This window comes from Tupaia chinensis, unplaced genomic scaffold, assembly GCF_000334495.1.
Source record: "Tupaia chinensis unplaced genomic scaffold, TupChi_1.0 Scaffold000023_1, whole genome shotgun sequence".
NCBI lineage: Eukaryota > Metazoa > Chordata > Mammalia > Scandentia > Tupaiidae > Tupaia > Tupaia belangeri.
In genome coordinates this window covers 1225613-1249932 of record NW_006159453.1, presented here as the reverse complement: position 1 = coordinate 1249932, position 24320 = coordinate 1225613, and the positions used below count along the sequence as shown (strand labels likewise).

The 24320-nt window shown below is 38.2% G+C and overlaps 1 protein-coding gene across 5 annotated transcripts in view; it reads right to left on the bottom strand.

Annotated features, from left to right (window-relative positions):
* The window catches only part of EVI5 (ecotropic viral integration site 5), a 201932-nt gene that overhangs the window by 30318 nt on the left and 147294 nt on the right, over window positions 1-24320 (bottom strand). For all 5 annotated transcript variants that reach the window (XM_006140145.3, XM_027770450.1, XM_014586566.2 and 2 more), the window contains one exon: window positions 19372-19467. In XM_006140145.3, coding sequence (XP_006140207.1) covers window positions 19372-19467 — 96 coding nt within the window. The remainder of the gene's footprint in view (window positions 1-19371; window positions 19468-24320) is intronic.

Here is a 24320-nt window from a genome sequence, read left to right as displayed (position 1 = left end):
GCAAGCTGCCAGGTCCAGGACTCAAACTGTGGTCAGCCATGTGGGAGTCCAGCGCCCGTCACCACCATGCCACTTGCCAGCCCCAAGACATCATTTTGAATTGACTAAAAAAAAAAAAAAAAATCCAACAATCTAAATCCACATTTTTTTGTCAATAGAAAGAAATGGTAGCTACCTCTTATACCTGAATTTTAAATAGGTAGATATTTGCAATAAAAAATGTAATGCTTGGGGCTGGTAGGTGGCGTGGTAGTTAAGGGTTCTGGATTCCCACATGGCCGACTGTGGTTCGAGTCACTGACCTGGTGGCTTGCTTTCTCACTTTCTCTGTCATTCTGTACCTCTCTGGTTGAATTAAAATAAATAAATAAAGTTAAATAAAGTTCTTTTTTTTTTAAAAAAAAAAGTAATGCTTTACATTATAGTATTTTAATAAGTAAAAGGAGATGACTTTATCTGTAGTATTTACTTTTTTCAGAAACTATAAGTCCTGATGGAAAAAATAATACTTAAAATATATAATAAATACATATACCCACATTCCCACACTTTCTGTCACTGAACACAAAATACGCTTTCAAATAGAGAAGGTCAATACTCCTCTTCCTCCTCCTGAGGCGTGTACAAGCTGCTCAGTTGAGATTGGGCACTTGCAAACCACATGACCTCATGAATGCTATCTTATCATATCACAGGTTCCTCAGACTGACCACAACAACTTAAATCAGACAGGCAGCAGAGAAGCACGGACTCTCTGACACGTACTATTGGTATGACATTTTCAGCTGTCCAGCTTGTGGGGAGTAAAAATCTGATTATCTCAGGACCAACTGCATCTGTGAGATATGGTTCATGAAAAAGCACATGATTTACTGCTCTAAAGACTCCCAACCACAATTTAAAATATGTAGTTTTGTAAATCTGAGAGAACTAGTTATGTTTTATCAACTCACTTTTAATTGACACTTAGTAAATTAGTGGAACATACTTTCCAACATTCTCAGTCTGGAAAACTATTGATACTATTGTCATTGTTTCTTTTAAAAACTAGCACTTTAAAATGAATTACTTGATCCAAAAGAAATAATGTTTTTAATGTGATTGATTATATTTTTAAAATTCCAGTAGAGTTGAAGAAATTGGACTTTTATCTTTAATAAGATAGAGCATTAGCTTAGTGGATAACAACACAACAACAGAATACCTAAATTAGTCTGATAAGATTCAAGTTGGCTCTGAAACACATGATATGGACCCAGACCTCAAAAGGAAAATAATTCAAAACGTTTTCAAAATATAATCAAGGAAGCAGATTGTATTTGACAGATTTCCTCATTTGATAAAGAAAGCCTTACTTTCAGCCATCAAATCAATCTCTATGAATGCTATTCTCAGTAGCACACACTAAAAACAAAAAGAAGTCTCTCTCGCTCTGGTTTCAGAGGTAGGTGTTCCTCTCCACTGATTTCCCTCCTACTTTTATAGCGCTCTTCATGGTCTGCTTTGTGAATTTTTGTTTTTAGTGTGTGTGTGTTTTAAGGTAATGGCCTTGTTGTCATGATCATCTCTTTTTCAGACACAGTCTCACTTTTTTGTCCAGGCCAGCCAGGGGATCATAATTTTCTTACCTTAGCCTCCTGATTTATAGACACATGTTGCTATGCCTAGCCTTTAGGTTGGACTGCAAATCAAACCAAGGCCTCCCATGTGATCCTGGTCTGCAGAGCACTGCGTCTCAGCAGCATGCGCTACCTTTTCTGGGCCCTTTGTGAGTTTTTTACTTGCCTCCAAACCTTTGAATGTAAGTCTCTCTGCCTGAAACATCCTTCGACTCCCCTTTTCCTGGCTATCTTCTACTCCTCCTCTAATACACAATATAGGCAGCCCCATGACAAAGAGATTTCCTGAAATGTTTTTCTAGGTCATAGCACCAAAATAGCACTGCCTACAGTGACTGCTTTTCCCTACCAGTCTGAACTCCTTAACAGCTGGAACTATGGCTGCCAAATACCTAGCAAACCACTGGGATACAAGGGGCTTTAAAGACCATTTATTAACAGGCTGGCCCCACAGTGCCGTGGTTAAGCATTGTATACGGAAAGTTGGATCCCACATGGCTGACTGCAGTTCAATCCTGGTCCTAGCAGCTTGAAAAACTTGCCAGGTGTTGTGTGTGTGCTTGCATGCCCCGAATACCGATGGGATGGAGAAATGGAGGAAAAACAATTGCAGCATGACCATGCCCCATTAGAAGATAGTTTCTCTCTCTGGTGAATGCACACATCCACTGGCAATACCATAACAAACAAAACAAACTACCAACCTTTTAGTATAAATAACTTTGGGAAGAAGAAACTGAGGCATGGTATAAGCATGCATGGTAACTAAAAGATTTTCAAATGTTCACTGACTGGATGACTATATAAAGTGAATTGTCATCCTAAGGTCACATTGTTGACCACTGGCAAAGATGAACCTAGAATCTAGGTCTCTTGACTCTAAATCCACTGTTCTAAAAGATTATAGTTTCTTAATCACTTGTGGTAAGATAAAGAACAAAGGTATAAAAATATCTGGAAAGAAGACTAAACCTTATTGAAATATTTAAAATAAACAAAAACCCAGAACTGTTTTTAAGAACCAGATAAACTGAACAGCTATTTATTTTTCCCCACCTTCCCCATTTTATGTGTTCAGGAGTACTGACATAATAATGAAAGGAGAAATCAGGAGTCAGGTGAATTGTAGGGATAACCACCTTTTGAATGAACAGAAGAAATTTAAAAAATGAATACTCAAGCCTTGAAAATCTTGAGTACTAAATTTCACAAGATTTTAAAACTATGCTCATGTTACTATTCCATATCAAGTTGAATAAAACTTCCAAGTACATTCTATCAGTATTACTCTAACTGTTGATAAATACTGTAGTCATGTTAAAAGTTTACACAAAACTGAAAAGAAGGCTCATCCTTCCTTATTGAATTAAATCTGTTTAAGAAGAAATACAGAAAGAAGCAAAATATTTAAGGAACACAAAAATGGAAAAATTATCTGTTGATCTTGTGTATGACAATACCTTTAACTAGGCTAATACACCATGTATTCATGCTAGGAAAATTCATTTTACAAGCTGTAATGGTTGAATGTATAAAAAATAAACTATGAAGAAAAAGAACTACTATAAATAACTATAAACCCTGCTATACATAGCTCCATTTCCTTCAAAAAATGCTATTACGATCTGTCTTTCTTTCTCATAAACCAACGTGTATCTTGACTTCCAGTTTCCATTGAAGTGGTTTCTTATGACTTGTATTTCCATTCTAATCATCACAGAGAAATTGTTAGGACCATTTCTTACTAAATACATCAATGAATATTAATAAACATTGTTTCAGTACTACACATTTAAAATCTGGCTATATACTATATATGTAATACAGTACCAGAAAACTCAGAAGGGCTCAAAAAAACAAAACAAACAAACAAAAAACACCAGGATCATAGGCAATGGGGGGGAAGACACTGGAGCTAGCTTGAAAGAGTTCCCATTGGCCAAATTTGAACACCAAAAGAACTGACTGAATCCATAAATTCACAATATTATGCCAGAACTTTAAAAAGACCCTAAGAAATATAAGGGTGAATAAAACACAATCTCTGTGGTTAAGGAATTCACAAATTAGCTTATTCCTGAGCATCAAGCAGAATGTAACAACCATTAATGAGAACAAATCATATTAAGTGTTACAGTATTTCCAATTTCTAAACTATTAAGTACTATTAGTGCCAACCATATAGTCTTTATCAGATTAACTTTTTTACTTTTCCTCCCCTAACTGTAAGTTCCATGAGAGTAAGGCAACACTATTCTTCTCAAAGTGTCTAGCATAATGGGAAAATCTCATTTAACTAAACAGCTTAACATCCAAGTCTCTGACTCCACAGTTCCACCTGGTTCTGGCCCTTAACCAGTGTTAAATATCCATTAAGGATATTTATTTTGTTCTTTAATTTTTAGTATCAGATCCAAATTCTCAGTTTTAGGTTGGTTCTGCTCCAAACTGGCTGCTTACCCAGATTTATCCTCAAAATTCCTTAAATCAATCTGGAGGCATATCTCACCTTAGTTAATATGCCTAAGAGACTTCTTGGCTAAATCTAATAGTTTTCTTCATCTTGTTTTTTATTTTGATTTTTTTCTCTAAGTAGTTTCATTATGTTACCTCACCACAAGATCTATCTTTTTGATCATGCTCTGAAGAGTCAACTCTATACTACTTCACGAAATTATCATCTTTAGAAGCACATATTTTTATTACTAAGTTTAAAAATGTTATCTTTTAAAAAATTTATTATTATTATTATTATTTTTTAAAAAAATTATTTATTTATTCATTCATTTATTCTAATTTTATCAGAGAGGGACACAGAGAGAGAGGGAAAGTAAGAAAGTAAGCCACCAGGTTTGGGACTCGAACTGTGGTTGGCCACATGGGAGTATCCAGCACCCAACCACCATGCTACTTGTTGGTCCCCTACCGTTGTTATTTTTAATTTGACTAGAGAGAGACAGAGACAGAGAGTGCACAGGAAAGTGAGAAAGCAAGCCACAAGATCTGGGACTAGAACCACAGTTGGCCATGTGGGAGTACAGCATCTTAACCACCATGCCACCTGGCAGGCCCTAAAAATTTTTACCTTTAGAAGAAATGAGATATATACTAGGTCATCAGGAAAATTATGACATATTTTTCTGTTTTTCTATGCAAAAATGCATCATGACTTTTCCAATGACTCAGCAGATGTATATAATTGAGTAGAATGCCCTCTTTTTTAGAATATAACATAAAACTGGAACGTGGACTAAAAGTCTTGAATCAGATAAGGCATCCTGCATAGAATTATTCAAGTTTTTCTCCAAATGTGATATATTATGTATTCTCTTTGGAGGTAAGGAATGACTGGAAAGATATATAATGCCAGAAATTTTTAAAAAATCAGTCTTGAAACAACTGCTGAAATTCGGCTACCAGGTAAGTTACAAACTCTTAAGGAACTAGTAGGTTACGGTATGGTGGTTCGGGTGCTGGATTCCCAAAGGCCGACTGTGGCTTAAGTCTCAGACCCAGCAAGTTGAAAGATCACAACAAATAGATAAATAAAAAAATATTTTTTAATCAGAAACTCTTCAAACAGAACATACTGTATAGTTAAGCTAATCTATGTCCTTGGATAAGCTTTTCTTTCCTAAATAAGAAGTACATATAAAGTGGAGTATTTTTATTTAGTTTCTACAAGTGTCACATTTGTTTAGGGAATGTTTCTAGAAATGTCAAATATGTCTAGGAAATTTTAGTTGCCTGTGTTCTCAACATTTTTAAAAATTTATAAGTTAATTTCTAATATTCAAAAGCTAAGATTTTAACAGCATTCACTGAAACTAAAGTAAAACCTGAGAATCAAGTCAGACAAGTTCCCCAGTCTTGGAGAGAAAAAAAAAGCCCAAAATGTGCTGTAGAAAAAAGGGTAAAGAATACAAGGTAAGAGTAGATTTCTAACTAGATATTGGGTTCTCATTGGACAGAAATAATTCATTTTTATTTAAACCTTCAAGGAACTCCGACTATGTTTACTATATGACAGATGAGCCAGCAGGATTACAACAGGGTGGTGGGATATAGCAGGTCAGAAACCAGAAGGCCTGGGTGTGAGTTCCATCTCAGCTACTAACTAGCTGTCTAACTGCGTAAGTCCCTTAACTCTTAGGACCTCAGCTTCCTCACTTGTCAAAGGAAAAACTACAATAGATAAATTTTATTATTATTTTATTTTTTGGATAGGTTTTTGTTATAGGGCATGTGCGCTTGCCAGAAAGACAGAGGCAGAGAGAGAGAAAGCAAGAAATCACCACCCCCCCCGGCCATGGGGGTAGTCACGCTGCAATCCCTTCTCCTCCATTCTCCTTTCGGGATCGTGGGCACACATGCACACATGCCCAGCTTGAGTTTAAGCCACTAGGTCTGGGACTCAAACTGCAGTCAACTACATAGGAGTCCAGCAACATAGACATTATGCCATCTGCTGGTTCCAACAGATAAATTTTCAGAACAAATCTGGTTTAAAAATATATGAATCCTAGGGAACCAGCAGTTAGCGTAATGGCTATGTGGCTGGACTCCCACGTAGTCAACCGCAGTTTGCATCCCGGACCCAGTGGCGTAAAACTCACGCCGGGCGCGTGTCGTGCGTGCCCAAGATCCCGAGAGGAGAATGGAGGAGAAGGGATTGCGGCGCGACCATCCCCCCGGGGGGGATGATTTCCTGCTTTCTGTCTCTGTCTCTCTCTGTCTGGCAAGCGCACGCGCCCTATAGCGAAAACCTCTCCAAAAAAAAAAAAAAATATATATATGAATCTTAAATCTGATTTTTAACTATTTTACATTTTACACTGTGATATTATTACAGTCACTAAAAAACTGTCCATAGTACAACAATTTTTTTAAAATCTGTGGCTCCAAGTAAGATACATTGCTTACTCAAGACAAAATGGAACACAGAAGGAGGCTACTCATTTCAAGAAGTCATTTAAGAATGAATTTTTAAAATGTAAATGACTGATGTAAAGTTAAAAAAAAAAAAACAAAAAAACAGTACTAAACATTTCATTCAATAGGCCTAAATCAATTTTCACAGGAGTCCAAATATAATCTCTCATGATTCACATGGGCTCTTTGAGTAGCACAGAAAAAGTATTTACTTGTCCTAAGGCCTGTGTGTGCTCCTGCATGGTACTTTAAATAAAATGAAAGCTTGTAACTTCACACACTAAAGTTTTTCTCAAACATTAAGATTTTCTTAAAAATTAAACTCATTACCAGCAGCCATTAGTACAAATAGAAAAACACTACTTTTGATTCTTATTTCTGCCTCCAGAAGCAGACTGTTGCTATCAATATAGTTTGTGGTAAGCATGTCAGTTCTATTCTTGGGTACCACTCTGTAACTACGTAACATACTTAGAGCTCTGCAATATTTAAAAGGAAATGAAGACTATCAGAAACAGGCAATAAGAATAAACATACAGTCAAAAACTCTCCAAAATGCATTAGGCACAAAATAAAGAGAAAGAATAGCTGCTAAAACTACAGAAACAAACAACTAAGCTGTTTTCTGCCCATCATTTTAATTCATACATCACTGCTGAACAACTTTTTTTTTTTTTTTCTTTTTGGGAGAGGTTTTTGCTACAGGGTGTGTGCGCTAGCCAGAAAGACAGAGAAAGACAGAAAGCAAGAAATCACCCCCTAGGGGGAATGGCCATGCCACAATCCCTTCTCCTGCATTCTCCTCTTGAGATCTTGGGCATGCACGCATATGCACCTACCGTGAGTTTAAGCTACCAACTCCTACTCCCTGTTTAATGGCTCTTAAAATGGCTTTAAAAAAAAAATTCAATGGGAACCAGCAGTTAGCGTAATGGCTATGTTGCTGGACTCCCACGTAGTCGACCACAGTTCGCGTCCTGGACCCGGTGGCTTAAAACTCACGCCGGGCGCGTGTGCGTGCATGCCCAAGATCCCGAGAGGAGAATGGAGAAGGAATTGCGGCATGACCATCCTGGGTGATTTCTCACTTTCTGTCTCTATGCTGTTGCTTTTCGGGCAAGCCCACGCGCCCTATAGTGAAAATCTCTCCAAAAAAAAGTTAAAAAAAAATTTCAAGTTCAGGAACAAGCAGATGGCATCATGGTTATGTCGTTGGACTCCCATGTGGTCGACTGCTGTGCAAGTCCTTGGACAGATGGCTTAAAACTCATGCTGGGCACGTGTGCATGCATGCCAAAATCATGAGAGGAGAATGGAGAAGAAGGAATTGTGGTGTGGCTATCTTCCCTAAGGAGTGATTTCTGCCTCTCTGACAAGTGCACACACCCTATAGTAAAAATCTTTCTCTAAAAAAAATCAAGTTCAAATGATTTTATTAATTTAAGATGAAAAATATAGGGGCAAAGGAAAAAGATTCATATGCAATGATTGAATGTAAATAAAAAATACCATTCTAAAAATTGCAGGGGAAAGCAAAAAGATTCAAAGAATACAAAAGGGTATACTTCATTTAATTCTAAAAGTTCACTATTTCAAAAATTCAGGTTTAATAATAAAATGAGCTTACGTATTAAAAACTCTATAAATGGGCCAGCAGGTTGTTCAGAGGTTAAGGTGGCTGGATCCCACATGGCCAACTAGGCAGCCTGAGTCTCAGACCCGACTGCTTAAAAAGCATGCCTGGGGCATGTACATGTGTACCCAAAATCCTGAGAGGAGAGTGGAAGGAAAGAGAATGTAATACGGCCATCCAACCTTGGGGGTGATTTCTCACTTTCCCTCTCTCTTTCTCTCTCCCCCCCCATGACAACATGTGCCCTACAGCAAAAACTAAACAAACAAACTGCACAAAGAATGTTTAAGATATTTAAAATACTTTTTAGTTGATATTTAAATAAATTGATTGCTTGTGTACATACACTTAACAGAATATAAAAACTTAAGGTATATTCACATATAAACATTTTCAAAACTAAGCTTCAGTAAGAGCTTTGAGTTACTTTTAGTTACTCAAATATCTAATTGCCTATTTAATTGGCAGAAATTATGAGAAGATTCCTGTGACAAATAATAATTTAACTTAAAAACGTCATCTCGGGGACCAGCAGGTGGCGTGGTGGTTAGGGCTCCGGACACTCTCACGTGGCCAGTCACAGTTGAGTCCGGGACCTGGTAGCTTGCTTTCTCACTTTCTCTCTCTATCTCTCTCTGGTCAAATTAAAATAAATGAATGAGAAAATAAAATTAAAAATAAATAATTATTTTTTTAAAAAGTCATCTCTCCAACTGAGAATGACAGAACACCTTCTGGGTATCAGAAGCAATACAATGATTATTCCTAGGAAGTAAGTTGGTTTTATTTACATGTTGTCTACAGCTATCTATCTATCCATCTACCCAGCCAGCCAGCCAGCCACACACACACACACACACACACACACACACACACACTGATTTGATTTCTGGTCATCTTTGCCCTAAAAATTGCTCTCTTAATTTTCACATAATTCCTTGCCTCTTGTCTTAAGATCTGCACAGCCCCCACCAATAAGATCCTCACTAGATTGCAGCTCCTTGAACTCAGACCTTCATAACTGTGAACTAAACAAATCTCTATTCTTTACAAGTTACCCAGTGTGGTATTCAGTTGTTAGTGACAGAAAAATGGCTAAATCAGGTGATTTTGGTCTTCCTTGCTGACTTTCTTGACCTTAAAGGTTGGAAGTGCCCCAGAACCTGCTCCTGGGCTCCCCTCTCTATGAAAAATGCCATTTATATATAGTCACTGACTACTACACCTATGTTTAGCCCTTACCTCTCTTTAGAATTTCAGATTCACATATTCATTGCCTACCTGACATCTTCATTTGAATGTTTAAAGGGAATGTCAATGTTAACATGAATAAGACAGAGCTTCTGATTTTCTACCTTGCCCTAATCTCAGTCAGTGGCACCAAACAACCACGCACTCATAACTGTCAAGCCAAAAATCTCTGGAGTCACTGACTACTTTCTCTTACTAAAGAAACATTCTTCGAAAACATCCACATTGCCTTTTTTTTTTTTTTTAATGAGACTTTTGGAATAGGGCACATGTGCTTCTTGCCAGAGAGGTAGTGACAGAAAGTAAGAATTCACCCCCTGGGGGAATGGCTACGTTGCAATCCCTTCTCCTCCAGTCTCTTCTCAGAATTTTGGGCATGCAAGCACATGTGCCCGGCTTGAATTTCAGGCTTCAGGGCCCATGGTCAGCCATGTGGGTGTCCAGCGACATAACCATTATGCGATCTGCTGGTCCCCTAATACATCCACATTGCACTACTTCCACTTCCATCCTTCTCAGCCATCTTTGCTATTACCTGGACTATGGTAACAGATTCCTAATGAATTTCCTTGTGTCTCTTGTTTTTCTCTTAAAATCAATTCACTATACAGCAGGAAGGGTAAAGGACTCACATCACTCACTGCTTAAAATCATCCAAAGGGCTCCCATTATGCTAAGAATAAAATCCAAACTATATATCCTGGCTTACAAGGCACTGTCCAGAAGTCCCCCATTATCCATGGTTTTCATCCCTGTAACTTGAGTTGTCCATGATTAACCACAGTCTGAAAATATCAAATGGAAAATTGCAGAAGTAAACAATTTTAAACTGTGAACCTTTCTAATATTGTGATGAAATCTCATGCCATCCAGGCCTACACCTTCTTTATTACAAGAAGAAGGGGTAGTACATAACAGTAAGATATTTTGAGAGTAAGAGAGATAGTGAGCATATTCATATAATTTTCATTATGGTATACTGCTATAACTGTTCTATTTTATTATTATAGTTATTGTTGTTAATCTCATGCTGTATCACATTCATAAATTAAGACTTTACAAAAGGTATCTATGTATAGGAAAGCATATAGTATATATAGTGTTTGCAGTATCAGGTATTAATTGGGGGTCTTGGGATGTGTCCCTATAGAGAAAAGAGGGAGACTATACTCTTCCCCTACTCATATACTCTGACCCCATTTACCTCTTTAATCTTATTTCAACATTTTCACATCCTCCACTACACTCCAGCAATACTTCTGTGGTTTCTCAAGAAGCCCACTTTACTTTCTTCTAAGGTCTTTGTGCTAATTATTTCTTCTGTCTGGAATGTTCTTTCCACTGTTTTTTACACATAAGTAAGTTTCTAAACTTTTTTTTTTTAAAGAGTGGTAGTGAAAGAGAGAAATCACCCTCCAAGAGGGATGGCCACACTGTAATCCCTTCTCTTCCATTCTCCTCCTGGGACTCTGAATACATACAAACACACATACCCAGAGTGATTCTCAAGCCACCATGTCCAGGACTTGAACAGTCAATCATGTGAGAGTCCAGTGCCCTAACCACCACGCCACCTGCTGGCTCTCTTGGCATTTTTACCACAGCTTATATGTTATATTATCTACAAAGTCTTTCACAAATGTCATTTATTTATTAAAAACATTTTAATGGAGTACCTACTACATGCCAATACTGTTTTTGAGGCTGTGGGAAAGGTACTCAATCTCATTAGTAAGCAGAGATATGCACATTAAAATCATAATGAGAAAACCCTTCATAGTCACATAATGTCTAAATGTCTAACAATCCCACAAGCTGATGAGCATGCAGAACGATAACTTTCTTCACTGCTCGGAGTCAGCAGATGGCATAGCAGTTATGTCGCTGGACTCCTACATGACTGTGGTTCAAGTTCCAGCCCCAGTGGCTTGAAAATCATGCTGGGTTGGGACCAGCTGTTAGCATAATGGCTATGTCTCTGGACTCCCATGTAGTCGACCTCAGTCCTGGACCCAGTGGCTTAAAACTCACGCCAGGCACATGTGTGTATGTGTGCCTAAGATCCCAAGAGGAGAGTGGAGAAGGGATTGTGGCGTGGTCATCCCTCCTGGGGGGGGTGATTTCTCGCTTTTCGTCTCTCTCTGGCTGGAGTGCACACGCCCTATAGCAAAAACCTCTCCCCTCCCCCCCAAAAAAAAGAAAAGAAAAGAAAGAAAATCATGCTGGGCACGTGTATCTGCATGCCCAAGATTCCAGGAAGAGAAAAGAGGAGAAGGGACTGAGGCATGGCCATCCCCCCTGTGGGGGGTGATCTCTCACTTTCCCTCTCACTGCCTCTCTCTCAAGTGAGCGCATGTGCCCTATGGCAAAAAAAACTGTTAAAAGGGGAACCAGCAGTTAGCGTAATGGCTATGTCGCTGGACTCCCACGTAGTCCACTGCGGTTCGTGTCCCGGACCCAGTGGCTTAAAACTCACACCGGAAGCGTGTGCGTGCGTGCCCAAGATCCCGAGAGGAGAATGGAGGAGAAGGGATTGCGGCGTGGCCATCCCCCCTGGGGGGTGATTTCTCGCTTTCTGTCTCTATGTCTCTCTCTGTCTGTCTGGCGAGCGCACGCACCCTATAGCAAAAACCTCTCAAATAAAACAAAAAACAAAAAACTATTAAAAGAAAAGGAGGAACCAGCAGTTAGTGTAATGGCTATGTTGCTGGACTCCCATGTAGTCGACCACGGTTCAAGTCCTGGACCCAGTGGCTTAAAGAAAAGAAGGAAAAACTTTCTTCACTGGCTCATTAGAGTGTAAACTGTCATAATCACTTGCACCAACATTCTTACTAGACCAAACTGAAAGTAATCCAAACATTAATTGCTATTGTTCCCCAATCTTAAAAATGTTTATATCATCAGTAGAATAAATAATAACTCATAGTGTATTTATACAAAGGAAACTTAGATAGCAATGAAACTACAACAGCTACATTAGAAAATGACAGCAAGATCCCCAAAAGGTGGAGAACAAAAGCAAGATCCCCAAAAATACATACTGTAAGAACCCATTTATACACAGTTCAAAGGCTTAAACTATTTTGTTAGAAGTTGAGATCATGGTTACCTTTGAGAAGGAGGGAGTGAGTAGTGGCTGGAGCAAAGTATGAATGGAGCTGTGGGGTCTGGTTCCTTGGCCCTGGGTAGTAGTTACATCAGTGAGATCACTTTGTGCTAAATAACTGAGTCATAAACTAGTGTCACTTGGGCACTTTTCTGTATCTAATATAGGTTGGGAATCCTATATCTACATAAAGATATAGATATCTTCGGGTTGGAACCCAATTGCAAACCTGAACTTTATGTTTCATATACATCTTATAAACATACCCAGAAGATAATTTTATACAAAACTGAGTTCTGAATGTGACCCAGTGTGAGTCAAGTGTGGAATTTTCCACTTACATAGTCATGTTTGCATTCAAGAACATTTCAGATTTTGAAGGATTTTGGATTTTCAAATGAGGAATGCTCAACCTGTACCTCTTTGACACAAAATTTTTATTTTTTAAGTTTTTGTTCTTTACATTGTTCAATTTCTATGATTATAAATACATTGTTGTAAAGGAAGTTGAGGATAATAACCAGGGAATTAATACTAAGCTTCTTCATGAAGATGCAGTGGATAATGTGCAATTTAGCCTTACTATCAGACTAAATAGTTATGGCTCTTCTACTCAATGGCTTATTTTTATCTTTTTATCATATAAACATTCTGAAGCATTTAAGTGACTAGGTTTCCCCTTCTATGTTCACTGCCGTAAACCTTAGAGCCACGTTTGAGATCCACTTACAAGAACTATATAGATAATTTTGTGGTATGTATTTTTGTATTGGTCTCAATCGTAGTTCTATATTATATTTCTACAGTTGTTTTTCTTTACTTTTTCTCACAAAATTTTAGTTTGCTATTTTGTAACATTCGCAAATTTCCTTAGTTCTATCTGGAACACAGAAGGGATTTAATGAATACAAATAATTTAAAGGGTTTTTGTTCTATTAATTTCTTTTTAAAAATATGCCATTTGCGGGACCAGCAGTTGGCGTAATGGCTATGTTGCTGGATTCCCATGGACTGCGGTTCGAGTTCCAGACCTGGTGGTTTAAACTCGCGCTGGGTGTATGTGTGTGCACACCCAAGATCCTGAGAGGAGAATGGAGGAGAAAGGATTGCGGTGTGGCCATCCCCCCGGGGGATGATTTCTTGCTTTCTGTCTCTCTGTCTGTCTCTGTCTTTCTGGTGAGGACACATGTGCCCTATAGCCAAAACCTCCCTCCCCCCCCAAAAAATGCCATTTGCGAGGCCAGCAGGTAGCATGGTGGTTAGGGCGCTAGACTCCCACATGTTCAACTATGGTTTGAGTCCCAGACCTGGCAGCTGGCTTTCTTACTTTCTCTCTTTCTCTTTGTGATGAGTGCATGTGCCCTATAGCAAATTTTAAAAAGTAATGATGATAAAAGTAAGTAAAATTAAATAAGTAATTCTTTTTAAAAAGTAATTTGTTTAGTTTTACTTCATTCCAATTTAATGCACTGCAGTCTGACGGAAAGTCCTAATTCCAGCTTCTGCCCACTTATTAGTCATGTGACTTTGGACAAGGTCTCTCTGAGACTATAAAATGAGATTTTTACAGGATAATTATACAGATTAAAATAATTATTCCAGGGATCGGCAGATGGTGTAATGGTTACATCACTGGACTCCTACGTAGTCAACTGTGGTTCAAATACCAGACCGGCGGCTTAAAACTCAAGTCAGGCGTGTGTGCGTGCGTGCCCAAAATCCTGAGAGGAGAATGGAGGAGAAGAGACTGCGGCATGGCCATCCCCCCGGAAGATGATTGCTCACTTTCTGTCTCTCTGTCTCTATCTGTCTCTCTAGTGAGCACACACGTCCTACAGCAAAAGATGTCTCAAGAAAAAAATTATTAAAAGGATCTATACTTGGTTTGGCAGCTACCACATAGAATATGCAGTAAAAACAGGGAAAATGCGCTCAACACAGAAAAGCTATTAAGCGGGAACCAGCAGTTAGCGTAATGGCTATGTTGCTGGATTCCCATGTAGTTGACAGTGGTTCGCGTCCCGGACCCGGTGGCTTAGAACTCACACCGGGCGCGTGTGCGTGCGTGCCCAAGATCCCGAAAGGAGAATGGAGGAGAAGAGATTGCGGCGTGACCATCACCCCTCGGGGGTGATTTCTCACTTTCTGTCTCTATGTCTCTGTCTGTCTGGCGAGCGCATGTGCCCTACAGCAAAAACCTCTCAAAAAAAAAAAAAAAAAGCTATTAAGCAAATAGAACTAGAATTACTTTTCCAGGATTTTTAAAACATGAAGCACATTAAAACTATTTTATTAAGACATTATAAAACTATTTTATTAAGACATTATAAAAATGCACAAAGCTATTTATTGGGGAAATACATAATTTTCAGGCATTTGGTAGTTTCTGACATAGTGCAACTGCTAAGAGTGGTAATTACTATCCATACTGTCGCAATTTCCATTATTATGCACTGCACTTTGATTTGTATTTTTATCTCCACTGTAGACTATGACACCGCCCTTGAGGGTATAGATTGTTTCACTCTTCCTTATCTTCAGTTCTGAACCTATTGCCTAGAACGTAGTAGGTGCTCTGATGATAAGATGGGTGGGAGGGTCAGAAGTGCGAAAGGATGGGATAAGGAAAGCACTTGAAATTAAGATCAAGGTTCTTTTTTTTCCTTTTTTTTTAATTGTTAGAGGGCACATGTGCTTGCCAGAGAGAGAGAAGCACCTCCCCAATGGGGTGGGGTCTTGCCACAATTCCTTCTCCTCCATTTTCCATGGATTTTTGGGCACACACGCACGTACACCTGGCACAGGATTCAAACCATGGTCAGTCATGTAGGATCTGGTCTGGCATTCTTTAGCCCTAGGCAACAGGGCCTACCTCACTTTAAAAAAAAAAAATCCATGAGTGAGTAAGACAGAGACACAGATAGAGACAGACCAAACAGAGAAACAGCATCTCTGCGCGTCTAGAGGTCGTTGCTACACCTTCAGCAGTGCCAGCAAGCCCTGGTCGTGGGCACATATGTATCTGGCATATTCAAGGAGGTCTCAGGCCATTATCCTAGAACCTTCCCATGTGAGTCGGCCTTCTGGAGAATCACATTTTACCACTGCACCACTATCTGGCCTCCAATCTGTTTGTTTTCCATGGGGACAAGCGGCAGGGATGAGGGGAAGATTAACCATGGCTCTTGCTAAGTCTTCTCCAATGCATGGTAAGGACTTCCACAATGCCTTCTGTGAAGGTTTTGGTAAGGTAATCCAAGTTTAACACTTACATGTGAAGAAGGAAATACTAGAAGCAAAACTAGTGAGGTCATCAGGCCACTTAGACAATAGCGCAACAGTAAAATGCGATGCTCTGAAAAGTTGGCCCACATGGGGAGGTTCCAAGTTCATATCCAAAGATCTCCCTCAATAAGCCAGGTATGTATGTGCCCATTATCAGGAGTATGCTGAAGCTGAGGGTGGTTGGTGGTGCTGTCTCTCTTGCTTATGGAATAAAAACAGACAAAAAACTAGTCAAGTTGTAAAGGTAGGAATAGTAGAGCAGGGGTTGAAAGATCACAGCAAGCAGCAGTGAAGGTACACCTCCATTTGTAATGCCTACAGGGAGAGTGAGTTTTTGAGGTTAGATCAGCTACAGAATTCACTAACTGGAATATATAAATTCATGTCTCTGAGAGAAACAACATAACTAAAATAATGCTGTTAGCTACTATTCTTAAGATTATAGATAATGATTTTTTTTTTTTGAGAGAGAGATTTTTGCTATAAGGCATGTATGCTCACCAGAGAGATAGACAGAAAGTGACAAATCACTGCCCGGGGTGATAGCCACGGCAATATCCTTTCTCCTCTTGGCATTTTGGGCTCACTTGCACATGCACCCAGCGTGAGTTGCAAGCCGCTGGGCCCAGGATTCGCACCTTGGTTGACTATGTGGGAGTCCAGTGATAAAACCATGATGACATCTGTGGTCCCTGATTATATGTTATCTAATATAATATCTGTAAACAGCACAGAACAGACCAAACTGGATTCAATCTTGGCTCAACCATTTACTACTGGTATAATGTCTGGCAATTTACTTAAGCATTGAGAGTCTCAGTTTTCATATCCATGCAACTGATAATACCACCTTCATACAGGATTGTTATAGAAGTTAATAAAAATGAATATGAAAGGCCAGCAGATGGCATAGTGGTTATGTCACTGGACTCCCACATGGCTGGCCGACCGCAGTCAAGTCCCAGAAGACCTGGGGCTTGAAACTCACGCCAGGCCAAGATCCTGAATGGAAGAGAAGGAATTCAGCCCGGCCACCACCCCTGGAGGGGTGATTTCTCACTTTCCCTCTCTCTGTTTATCTCTCTCTCTCGCTCTCTCCAGCTAGCACATGCACCCTAAGGCAAAAAAAAAAAAAAAACTCTCTACAAATTAAAAAATAAAATATATATGAATTGTCTTGACCCAAAATGGTAACTTAATAAATATGAACTATTATTGTTATTTTATAGACCAACAATGTAAATTATTGTTCCTAACAAATAACCTGCTTACCCTATTTCACCATTTCAAATAGTTGACTGTGCTAAATGGTCAGTTATAATTTGTACATTATGGATTTATCTTCAAGAAGATGAACCTGCAAAGTTTTTCTCAATGTTTCCTTTATAATTTAGAGTACAAAAACCAGCCACATACTTAAATATAACATTGATGTTTCAAAGTTAATTTTCATTTTGAAAGGCAAAGATTCCACAAATCTAGCACATGGGAAAATGTTAAAACTAGAGAAATCAGACTGAATTTGGTTCTTTTTTTCATTGTGAAGTGCTGTATCAAAAGAATGAAAATACTGGAATAAAAAAGTGACACCTTAATTTAATCTTAAAGAGCTGGTCCAAAACAGTAATTTTATACAAGTCTACTATAACTAGTATCTTGGTTTAAACTTGTACTTTTTTTCTCACTTATCTTCTTAGTGACCAAACTTTGAAACAGGTGAGTGAATTAAAATCTGCTCAGAAAACATAATAAAAAGGAATCTCTACTGAATATCTACAATGGTTTCATATTATCTATTAAATTTAATCTCTTCTAGCTCTGAAAATTCATCCTAATCTGGTTCTACTTAGTCTATTCTTATTTTCTACAACTTACTCACATGAATCCTTCAGTCGATTCTGGTCTCCTCTACATTCCCCACCTCACACCTGCAGCTGCACTACAGTTTCTTCCCTGCTGTCTACCATGACTTCTGACTGGTGGTATTTAAACACAGGACTTCGGCTATGCTGAATTACACAATCAGCATCTCATCACAAACTATTCTAGTCATTAACCTACAAAATCTAGCTCTTTATTTTAACAGGAAATTCTATGCTGCTGATTACTTTTCATGTCTGTTTAACATAAGAAACTTTCATAGGCCATATACATAATAAAAAAAAGTTAAACCTCTTATGAATTATTTTATGTCAGTCCTGAGGAAAAGAATATTATTTTTAGTCAAGAAACAATACAGGCAAAATTAATGTTTATGAGCTGTTAGACTAGTTTTCTTAATTCAGCAACATTAAATAATACTTCCTTATTATATCACTAGGTGTCAAGATAATTATGGGAGATTGCTTTATTTTAGTAATGATTTCTTTTGAGAATATCTTTTGAACACAAGGAATAATCTCCAGGTTTTTCAAAAGAATAAGGGCTTCTAGAACATGCTTATTTGTAACTTGTTCTTTCATTCAGAACTAAAAATGACATGTAAATAGATAAAGAGTGTATGTCAGAGCCTAGATCAAAATTGAGTACTTACAGTAACGATCTCCAGAATTTTAGGACATATTAAATGGAATGACATCAAAGATTTATCCTTTGTGTTCATATTTTGTTTCTTCTTCATCCAGAATTTACTCTTAAACTATGTCTAAGAGGTATTACCCAAAACACTCAGACTTTAACTGAAGGGTGTAATATCAGGAAGGGGTAATGTCTAAACTTTTTCCTTTGAGGTTTAAATTCATCTAGAGACCAAAGTGAGTTTCTTTCCTCTTCTTTTCCTAACAAATGAGGTTTATGTTAGCCTTTCAAATCTCATCACTGTGAATACATATTTCTTAACAAATGATTCAAAATAAGAAATAGGCTTTTCTATCATGTTTAGCCAGACATTGGCATCAGAAACCAATAAGGACAAGGAAACTGACCTACAACCACGATAACAAAAATGATCTCTAACCAACACATTAGTTTACATTATTTAAACTGCTCAGTTTAGTACCTAGTAAAACTCTTGAAAAAATTCCTAAGTTGAATTTCACAGATTCAAGGTAGTGCCAGTTTAAGAACGTTCAAATACTAAGAAATCTGTTAACTGATATTAGGCAAGTATATCCTTTTTTGCAATCTCAGTAATACCACCATGAAAGAGAAAAGAAGACGAGAGTAAAAAGACTTCCTTCTACCCACAACGGAAAATACCACAAATCTATTCTACAGGTATAAGGAAAATTTTAGTTTAGTTGAACTAATTTTGACACCTAGGCAAACTATCAAAGACTGTAAAACTATAATAAAAAAAAAAAAGTACTTGTTTTGAAAATATTCATTGGTCATATTAGGTAATGATTATGAGGTTTAAGAAAAATATTCAGTATTAGAGCAGAAAAATCTTATTAAAATATAATCTTCTAAAATATTAATTATAATCAAGTACTCAAAAATTGTTAACGTGAAAGAGTCAGTCCTATAACCAGTAATGAAGTGTTATTACAATACAGAGGAAGGAAGAAAGAAATATGTGAAGATCAAAATTTATCACTTACCTCATGATTCAGCTCTGCTATCTGATCTTTCAGTTCCCTAATATACTGGTTAGAATCAGACTTGTTAAGCTGTCCTTGAAGCTTTCCTTCTTCTTTCTGTTGTGTGACAATATAACAAAGCAAAAATGAGACGATTTTCACAGAAGGTACTCAAATATTTCAAGACATAGAACAATATATACTTTAATTAGCTTAATTATGAACAAATCTACTCCCAAATTATCTCTGAAAGATAATTTGCAGTGAATGACACTGAATATTTATAAATGATGTTTAATGGAAGTGGTTTACAATAAATAACTTGTACCCTAAAATGTATTTCTTTGAGGAAATTTAGAAATCAATAATTAAGTAGTCCTATAAATAAAAAATTTACCCTAGAATTTCAATGCCATTTACCTAGTCATTATAATTTAAAAAAATTTCTAGAGGGCTTGTGTGCTTGCCCAAGAGAAACAGAGGCAGAGAGAGAAAGTGAGAAAGTTCCCCCCTATCATCCATGGCCATGCCACTCCCTTCTCCTACATTACTCCTTTCAAGATTTTGGGCATGCATGCACATGCTTGGCATGTGTCTCAGACCTCTGGGCCCAGGACTTGAACTGAAAAGTTGGCCAAATGGGATCCAGCTGCCTTAACCACTACACCACCTAGTTATTCTGAGGGCAGATGATGCTCTAGCTACACCCTAAGAAGTACAAATGCTTAGGTAAGAAGGCAGTGAACACTCACAGCTCCACTAGGAATCTACCTTTGCTTGGAGAACAGAGGAGGAGGAACAATCTCTCCAAAGCACTCCAAAAAGGAGAGGTCAGCTCTGAGTCTCCTGTTTAATTATTCCAGGCAAGCATACTGGGACTCCTAGATAGGGCTGACTGAAAGGTGCTCCTGGCCAACCACAATGGTGCAGGGGTAGCACAGTGCTCTGCAATGCAGAAGCCACAAGGAAAGATCCTGGGTTCAGACCCTGTTTCCCTGTGCATGCAGGGCATGAGCCTGTGATCCTGGCTGACAGAAGCTGAGAGAACTGTGGCATGAAAACCTGTTGGGGATACTCCCAATCCATCTCTCTCATTAAAGAAATAAATGAATACATTTAAAAAATAATAATAATCTTAACCCTAAAAGTTAGTTTCAGAAGAGTGTTGGAACCATTTCCTAGGCATATAGACTGGGAAGGGGAGGAGCTGCCTTTTTCTTATACCAGATGAAAACAAATGTGAGCATTTAAATACAAGGCTTTTTTGTTTGTTTGTTTTTTGGAGAGGTTTTTGCTATAGGGCGTGTGCGCTCACCAGAAAGATAGAAAGCGAGAAATCAACCCCCAGGGGGATGGTCATGCCACAATCCCTTCTCCTCTTGGGATCTTGGGCACGCATGCACAGGCGCCCAGTGTGAGTTTAAGCCACTGGGTCTGGGACTCAAACCGTGGTCGACTACACGGGAGTTCAGTGACATAGCCATTATGCTAACTGCTGGTCCCAACAAGACTTATTAAAGAGTGAAAGTAGAATTGTTTATGATATCTCCTAATTATCTGTAATTAGGAAGCCATGTGTTGGTGCTTAAAATATATATAGTGAAACTACTTAATACTGCTAATACTAAAAAAAGTGTAGCAGGTTACTTTTAACAGCTGCCAACTATCTGATTTCCTTCCACGGAGATAACCACTGTTAACAGTATTTAAGTGTAGTCTTCTCATCACATTTATACATATGTAATAAACACACATGAATACACACACATTTTATACTACACATACTATACATGTTGTTTGGTACTTTGCTATTATCTCTCAACAACGTAACTTGAATATCATTCAGTAGCAGCACATTCAGAGCAGAAAGGTACACATTATACATTTTCTGTAGAGCTTAATTCTCTTTTGGCACTTTGGTGGTACAAGACTGGCACTTATATACCAAGAGTTGTTCTGAACCCTTTATATGTAACCACTGTTGTAGAGGGTATTTTATCTCTACTTTATAGACAAGGAAACTTAAAGAGCGAAGTGGTTGTTCAGAACTTATGAAGATATTTTTGCTCCAATTTATAACATTCAGAACCATAAGAATCAATAAAGCAGAGAAAAATACCTGGAGATTTATACAAAAGGCTAAGCAAATTAGCTTTCTTCGATTCATTTTAAAAGTCTGTCTTTACTTGAGTGTTATTTTGGCCTCTACTGATTTAAGTGGGAACTGAATATTAAAGAATTAAAGAATGAAATGCTGTGGCCAGTTGCATTTACGGCCCTAAGTGAACGACCCCTATTATCAACTTACAGCTGCCCAGTATCATGTACTTATGTGTACATGTAGCATGTGTACTTATGTCTGTATCTTAGTTTTACTCATTCCACTCTTTTTTTCTTTCTTTCTTTAGGCTTTTGCCAAAGGGTACATGCACTTGCCAGAGAGAGGGGAAGTCAAAAATCACCCCTCGGGTGAATGGCCATGTTGCAATCCCTTCTATTTGATAATTCTCTTGGGATTTTTGGGCATGCATGCACATGTGCCTGGCATGATTTTCCATCTGTCAGATCTGGGACTCAAACTGCTGTCAGCCATGTAAGATTCCAGAACCTTAATCACTATGCCACTTCTTAACCACTCATTCCACTTAAATTAGTATTTCAAAGACACAGAACAAGAAGAATAATATAAGAAAGACTAATGATCTCACCACTCAAATCCACTTTATTTCATAACTATCTCATTCTAAGATGTTGGTCGGCTCTAGACTTACTCCATCACAGTAAATACTCTAAGTAGCAAGGATGGTGTCAAGCAGAAAAGAGTGAGTGAGTGAGTGAAGCAGGAAGGAGGAATGTAGAAAAGAGAAGAAAATATGAAGGAGAAAACTCACTGATGTAAAATAAATGAAACCATTGTTACTATAGAAGATATTCTCCAAATCTCATATATGACATGAGAAATGGCAGCAGCAGCTAAATAAGTAGATACCATGCCAAAGGAGATTAATTTGATGAGAATCACTCATTTAGATATAAATGTTCAGATGTCCTTTTTGGTGGTGTTTTGGTCTAATCTTGGTATCAAGATTAGATTCCCTTGATTAAATGGAAAGTAAAATCTACTACTAGGAAGAATTCTTTCTGGATGTTGTTAGATTCTGGATGAAGCTAAATGTTGCAGTTTGGAATCAAGATCTGGAGAAAACTACCTTTGAATTTGGTGCCTAATGAAGGCAAAGTTCTTAAGGATTTTGGACATTCTACAGAAATATCATGTAGAATAACACAGAACTTTCAGGGCAAATAAAATGACAAATCCCACAGTAAGCTCTAACATTGTAAGAGAATTCAAAAATGCAGAAAGATTTTAGGAGTGAAAAGCTATAGGACAACCAGTAACAATAATTAACACAAATTCCTTCCTATAATGAAGCTTGCAATTAAAAACAAAAACAAAAACATCTTGTAGAATAGGAATCATTAAATCTGTTGTACAAAAAGCAACCAAGTGACTCCAAAGATGTATCCTCCAAAGGTGGGTTTTGGGAGTCAGTCATTGGCTCCCAAAGGACATTACATTAAGGCCACTCAGCAGTAATGTAATACTCTGCCAAGCTGACACACCTAGGAAAGTACACAGCTCATGTTCGGAGAACTCCCCAACACCAGGCATGTGCATGCCATGACTCAGAGCTGCCTAGAGCTGGGGCTGGAACATGGCATAACAAGACCCTGTTGAGGTCCCCTATCTTTCTCTCTCTCTCTCTCTCTCTTTTTTTTTTTTTAAAGAAATTGCTTTAAAAAATATTTTAAAAAGAACTAAACAAAGCTGGGTCTTAGCAGGGTTGAGTTAAAAGGTTTGTTATAGTACCTTTGTTTCTTCAGAGGAAAGGTAGTATCTGATGAAAAACAGGGAAGCTAAGAAATTTTATAATGAAAAGGTAAAATATTTTTTATTAAAAAAAGACATTCTAGAAAGATGTTTGTGGAAAATCAAAGAAGTCACCTTAGATTTTGTGACTAAATAAAATATGTGTTCTGTGAACTTTTACTCATTATTAAAAAACATAGACAGAGGGCCAGCAGGTGGCATGGAGGTTAAAGCAGCTGGATCCCACATGGCCAAATGCATGTTCTTGTGTGTCCTAAATCCCAAGAAGAGAATGGAGGAGAAGTAATTAGTAGTGTGGCCATCCCCCAGGGGGTGATTTCTCACTTTCCCTCTCTGTTTCTCACCAGTGAGCACAGGTACCCTACAGCAAAAGTTAAAAAAACAAATGAACAAAAAGTCAGACAGAAATTCCAAAAAGAAAACTTTATATATATATTTTTTTTGGGGGGGGGGGGTTTGCTAAAGGGCTCGCCAGAAAGAAAGAGACAGAGCAGAGACAGAGAGACAGAAAGTAAGAAATCACTCCACAGGGGGGATGGTCACATCACAATACCTTCTCCACTCTCCTCTCTGGATCTTGGGCATACACGCACATGAGCCCGGCGTGAATTTAAGCCACCAGATTCGGGACTTGAACCGCAGTCAACTATGTGGGAGTCCAGCGACATAGCCATTACGCTAACTGCTGGTCCCAGAAAACTTTAAATTTTCAATTAAATTAAATTGTATACAACTATGATTTTTAGATTTGAATATAATTTTGTAAAGCTAAATGTTGATTTCTTCTGTAAAACTTTTACATACAAATAGACTACGACACCCATTAAATAATTATGTCTGTGGAGACAGAGAGACACACACATACACACTGAATAACAACTTTTAAGACACAATTAGAAAACTGAGGAGGGACCAGCAATTAGCGTAATGGTTATGTCGCTGGACTCCCATGTAGTCAACCGCAGTTCGTGTCCCAGACCTGGTGGCTTAAAACTCATGCCAGGCCCGTGTGTGTGCGTGCCCAAGATCCCGAGAGGAGAATGGAGGAGAAGGGATTGCGGGGTGGCCATCCACCCAG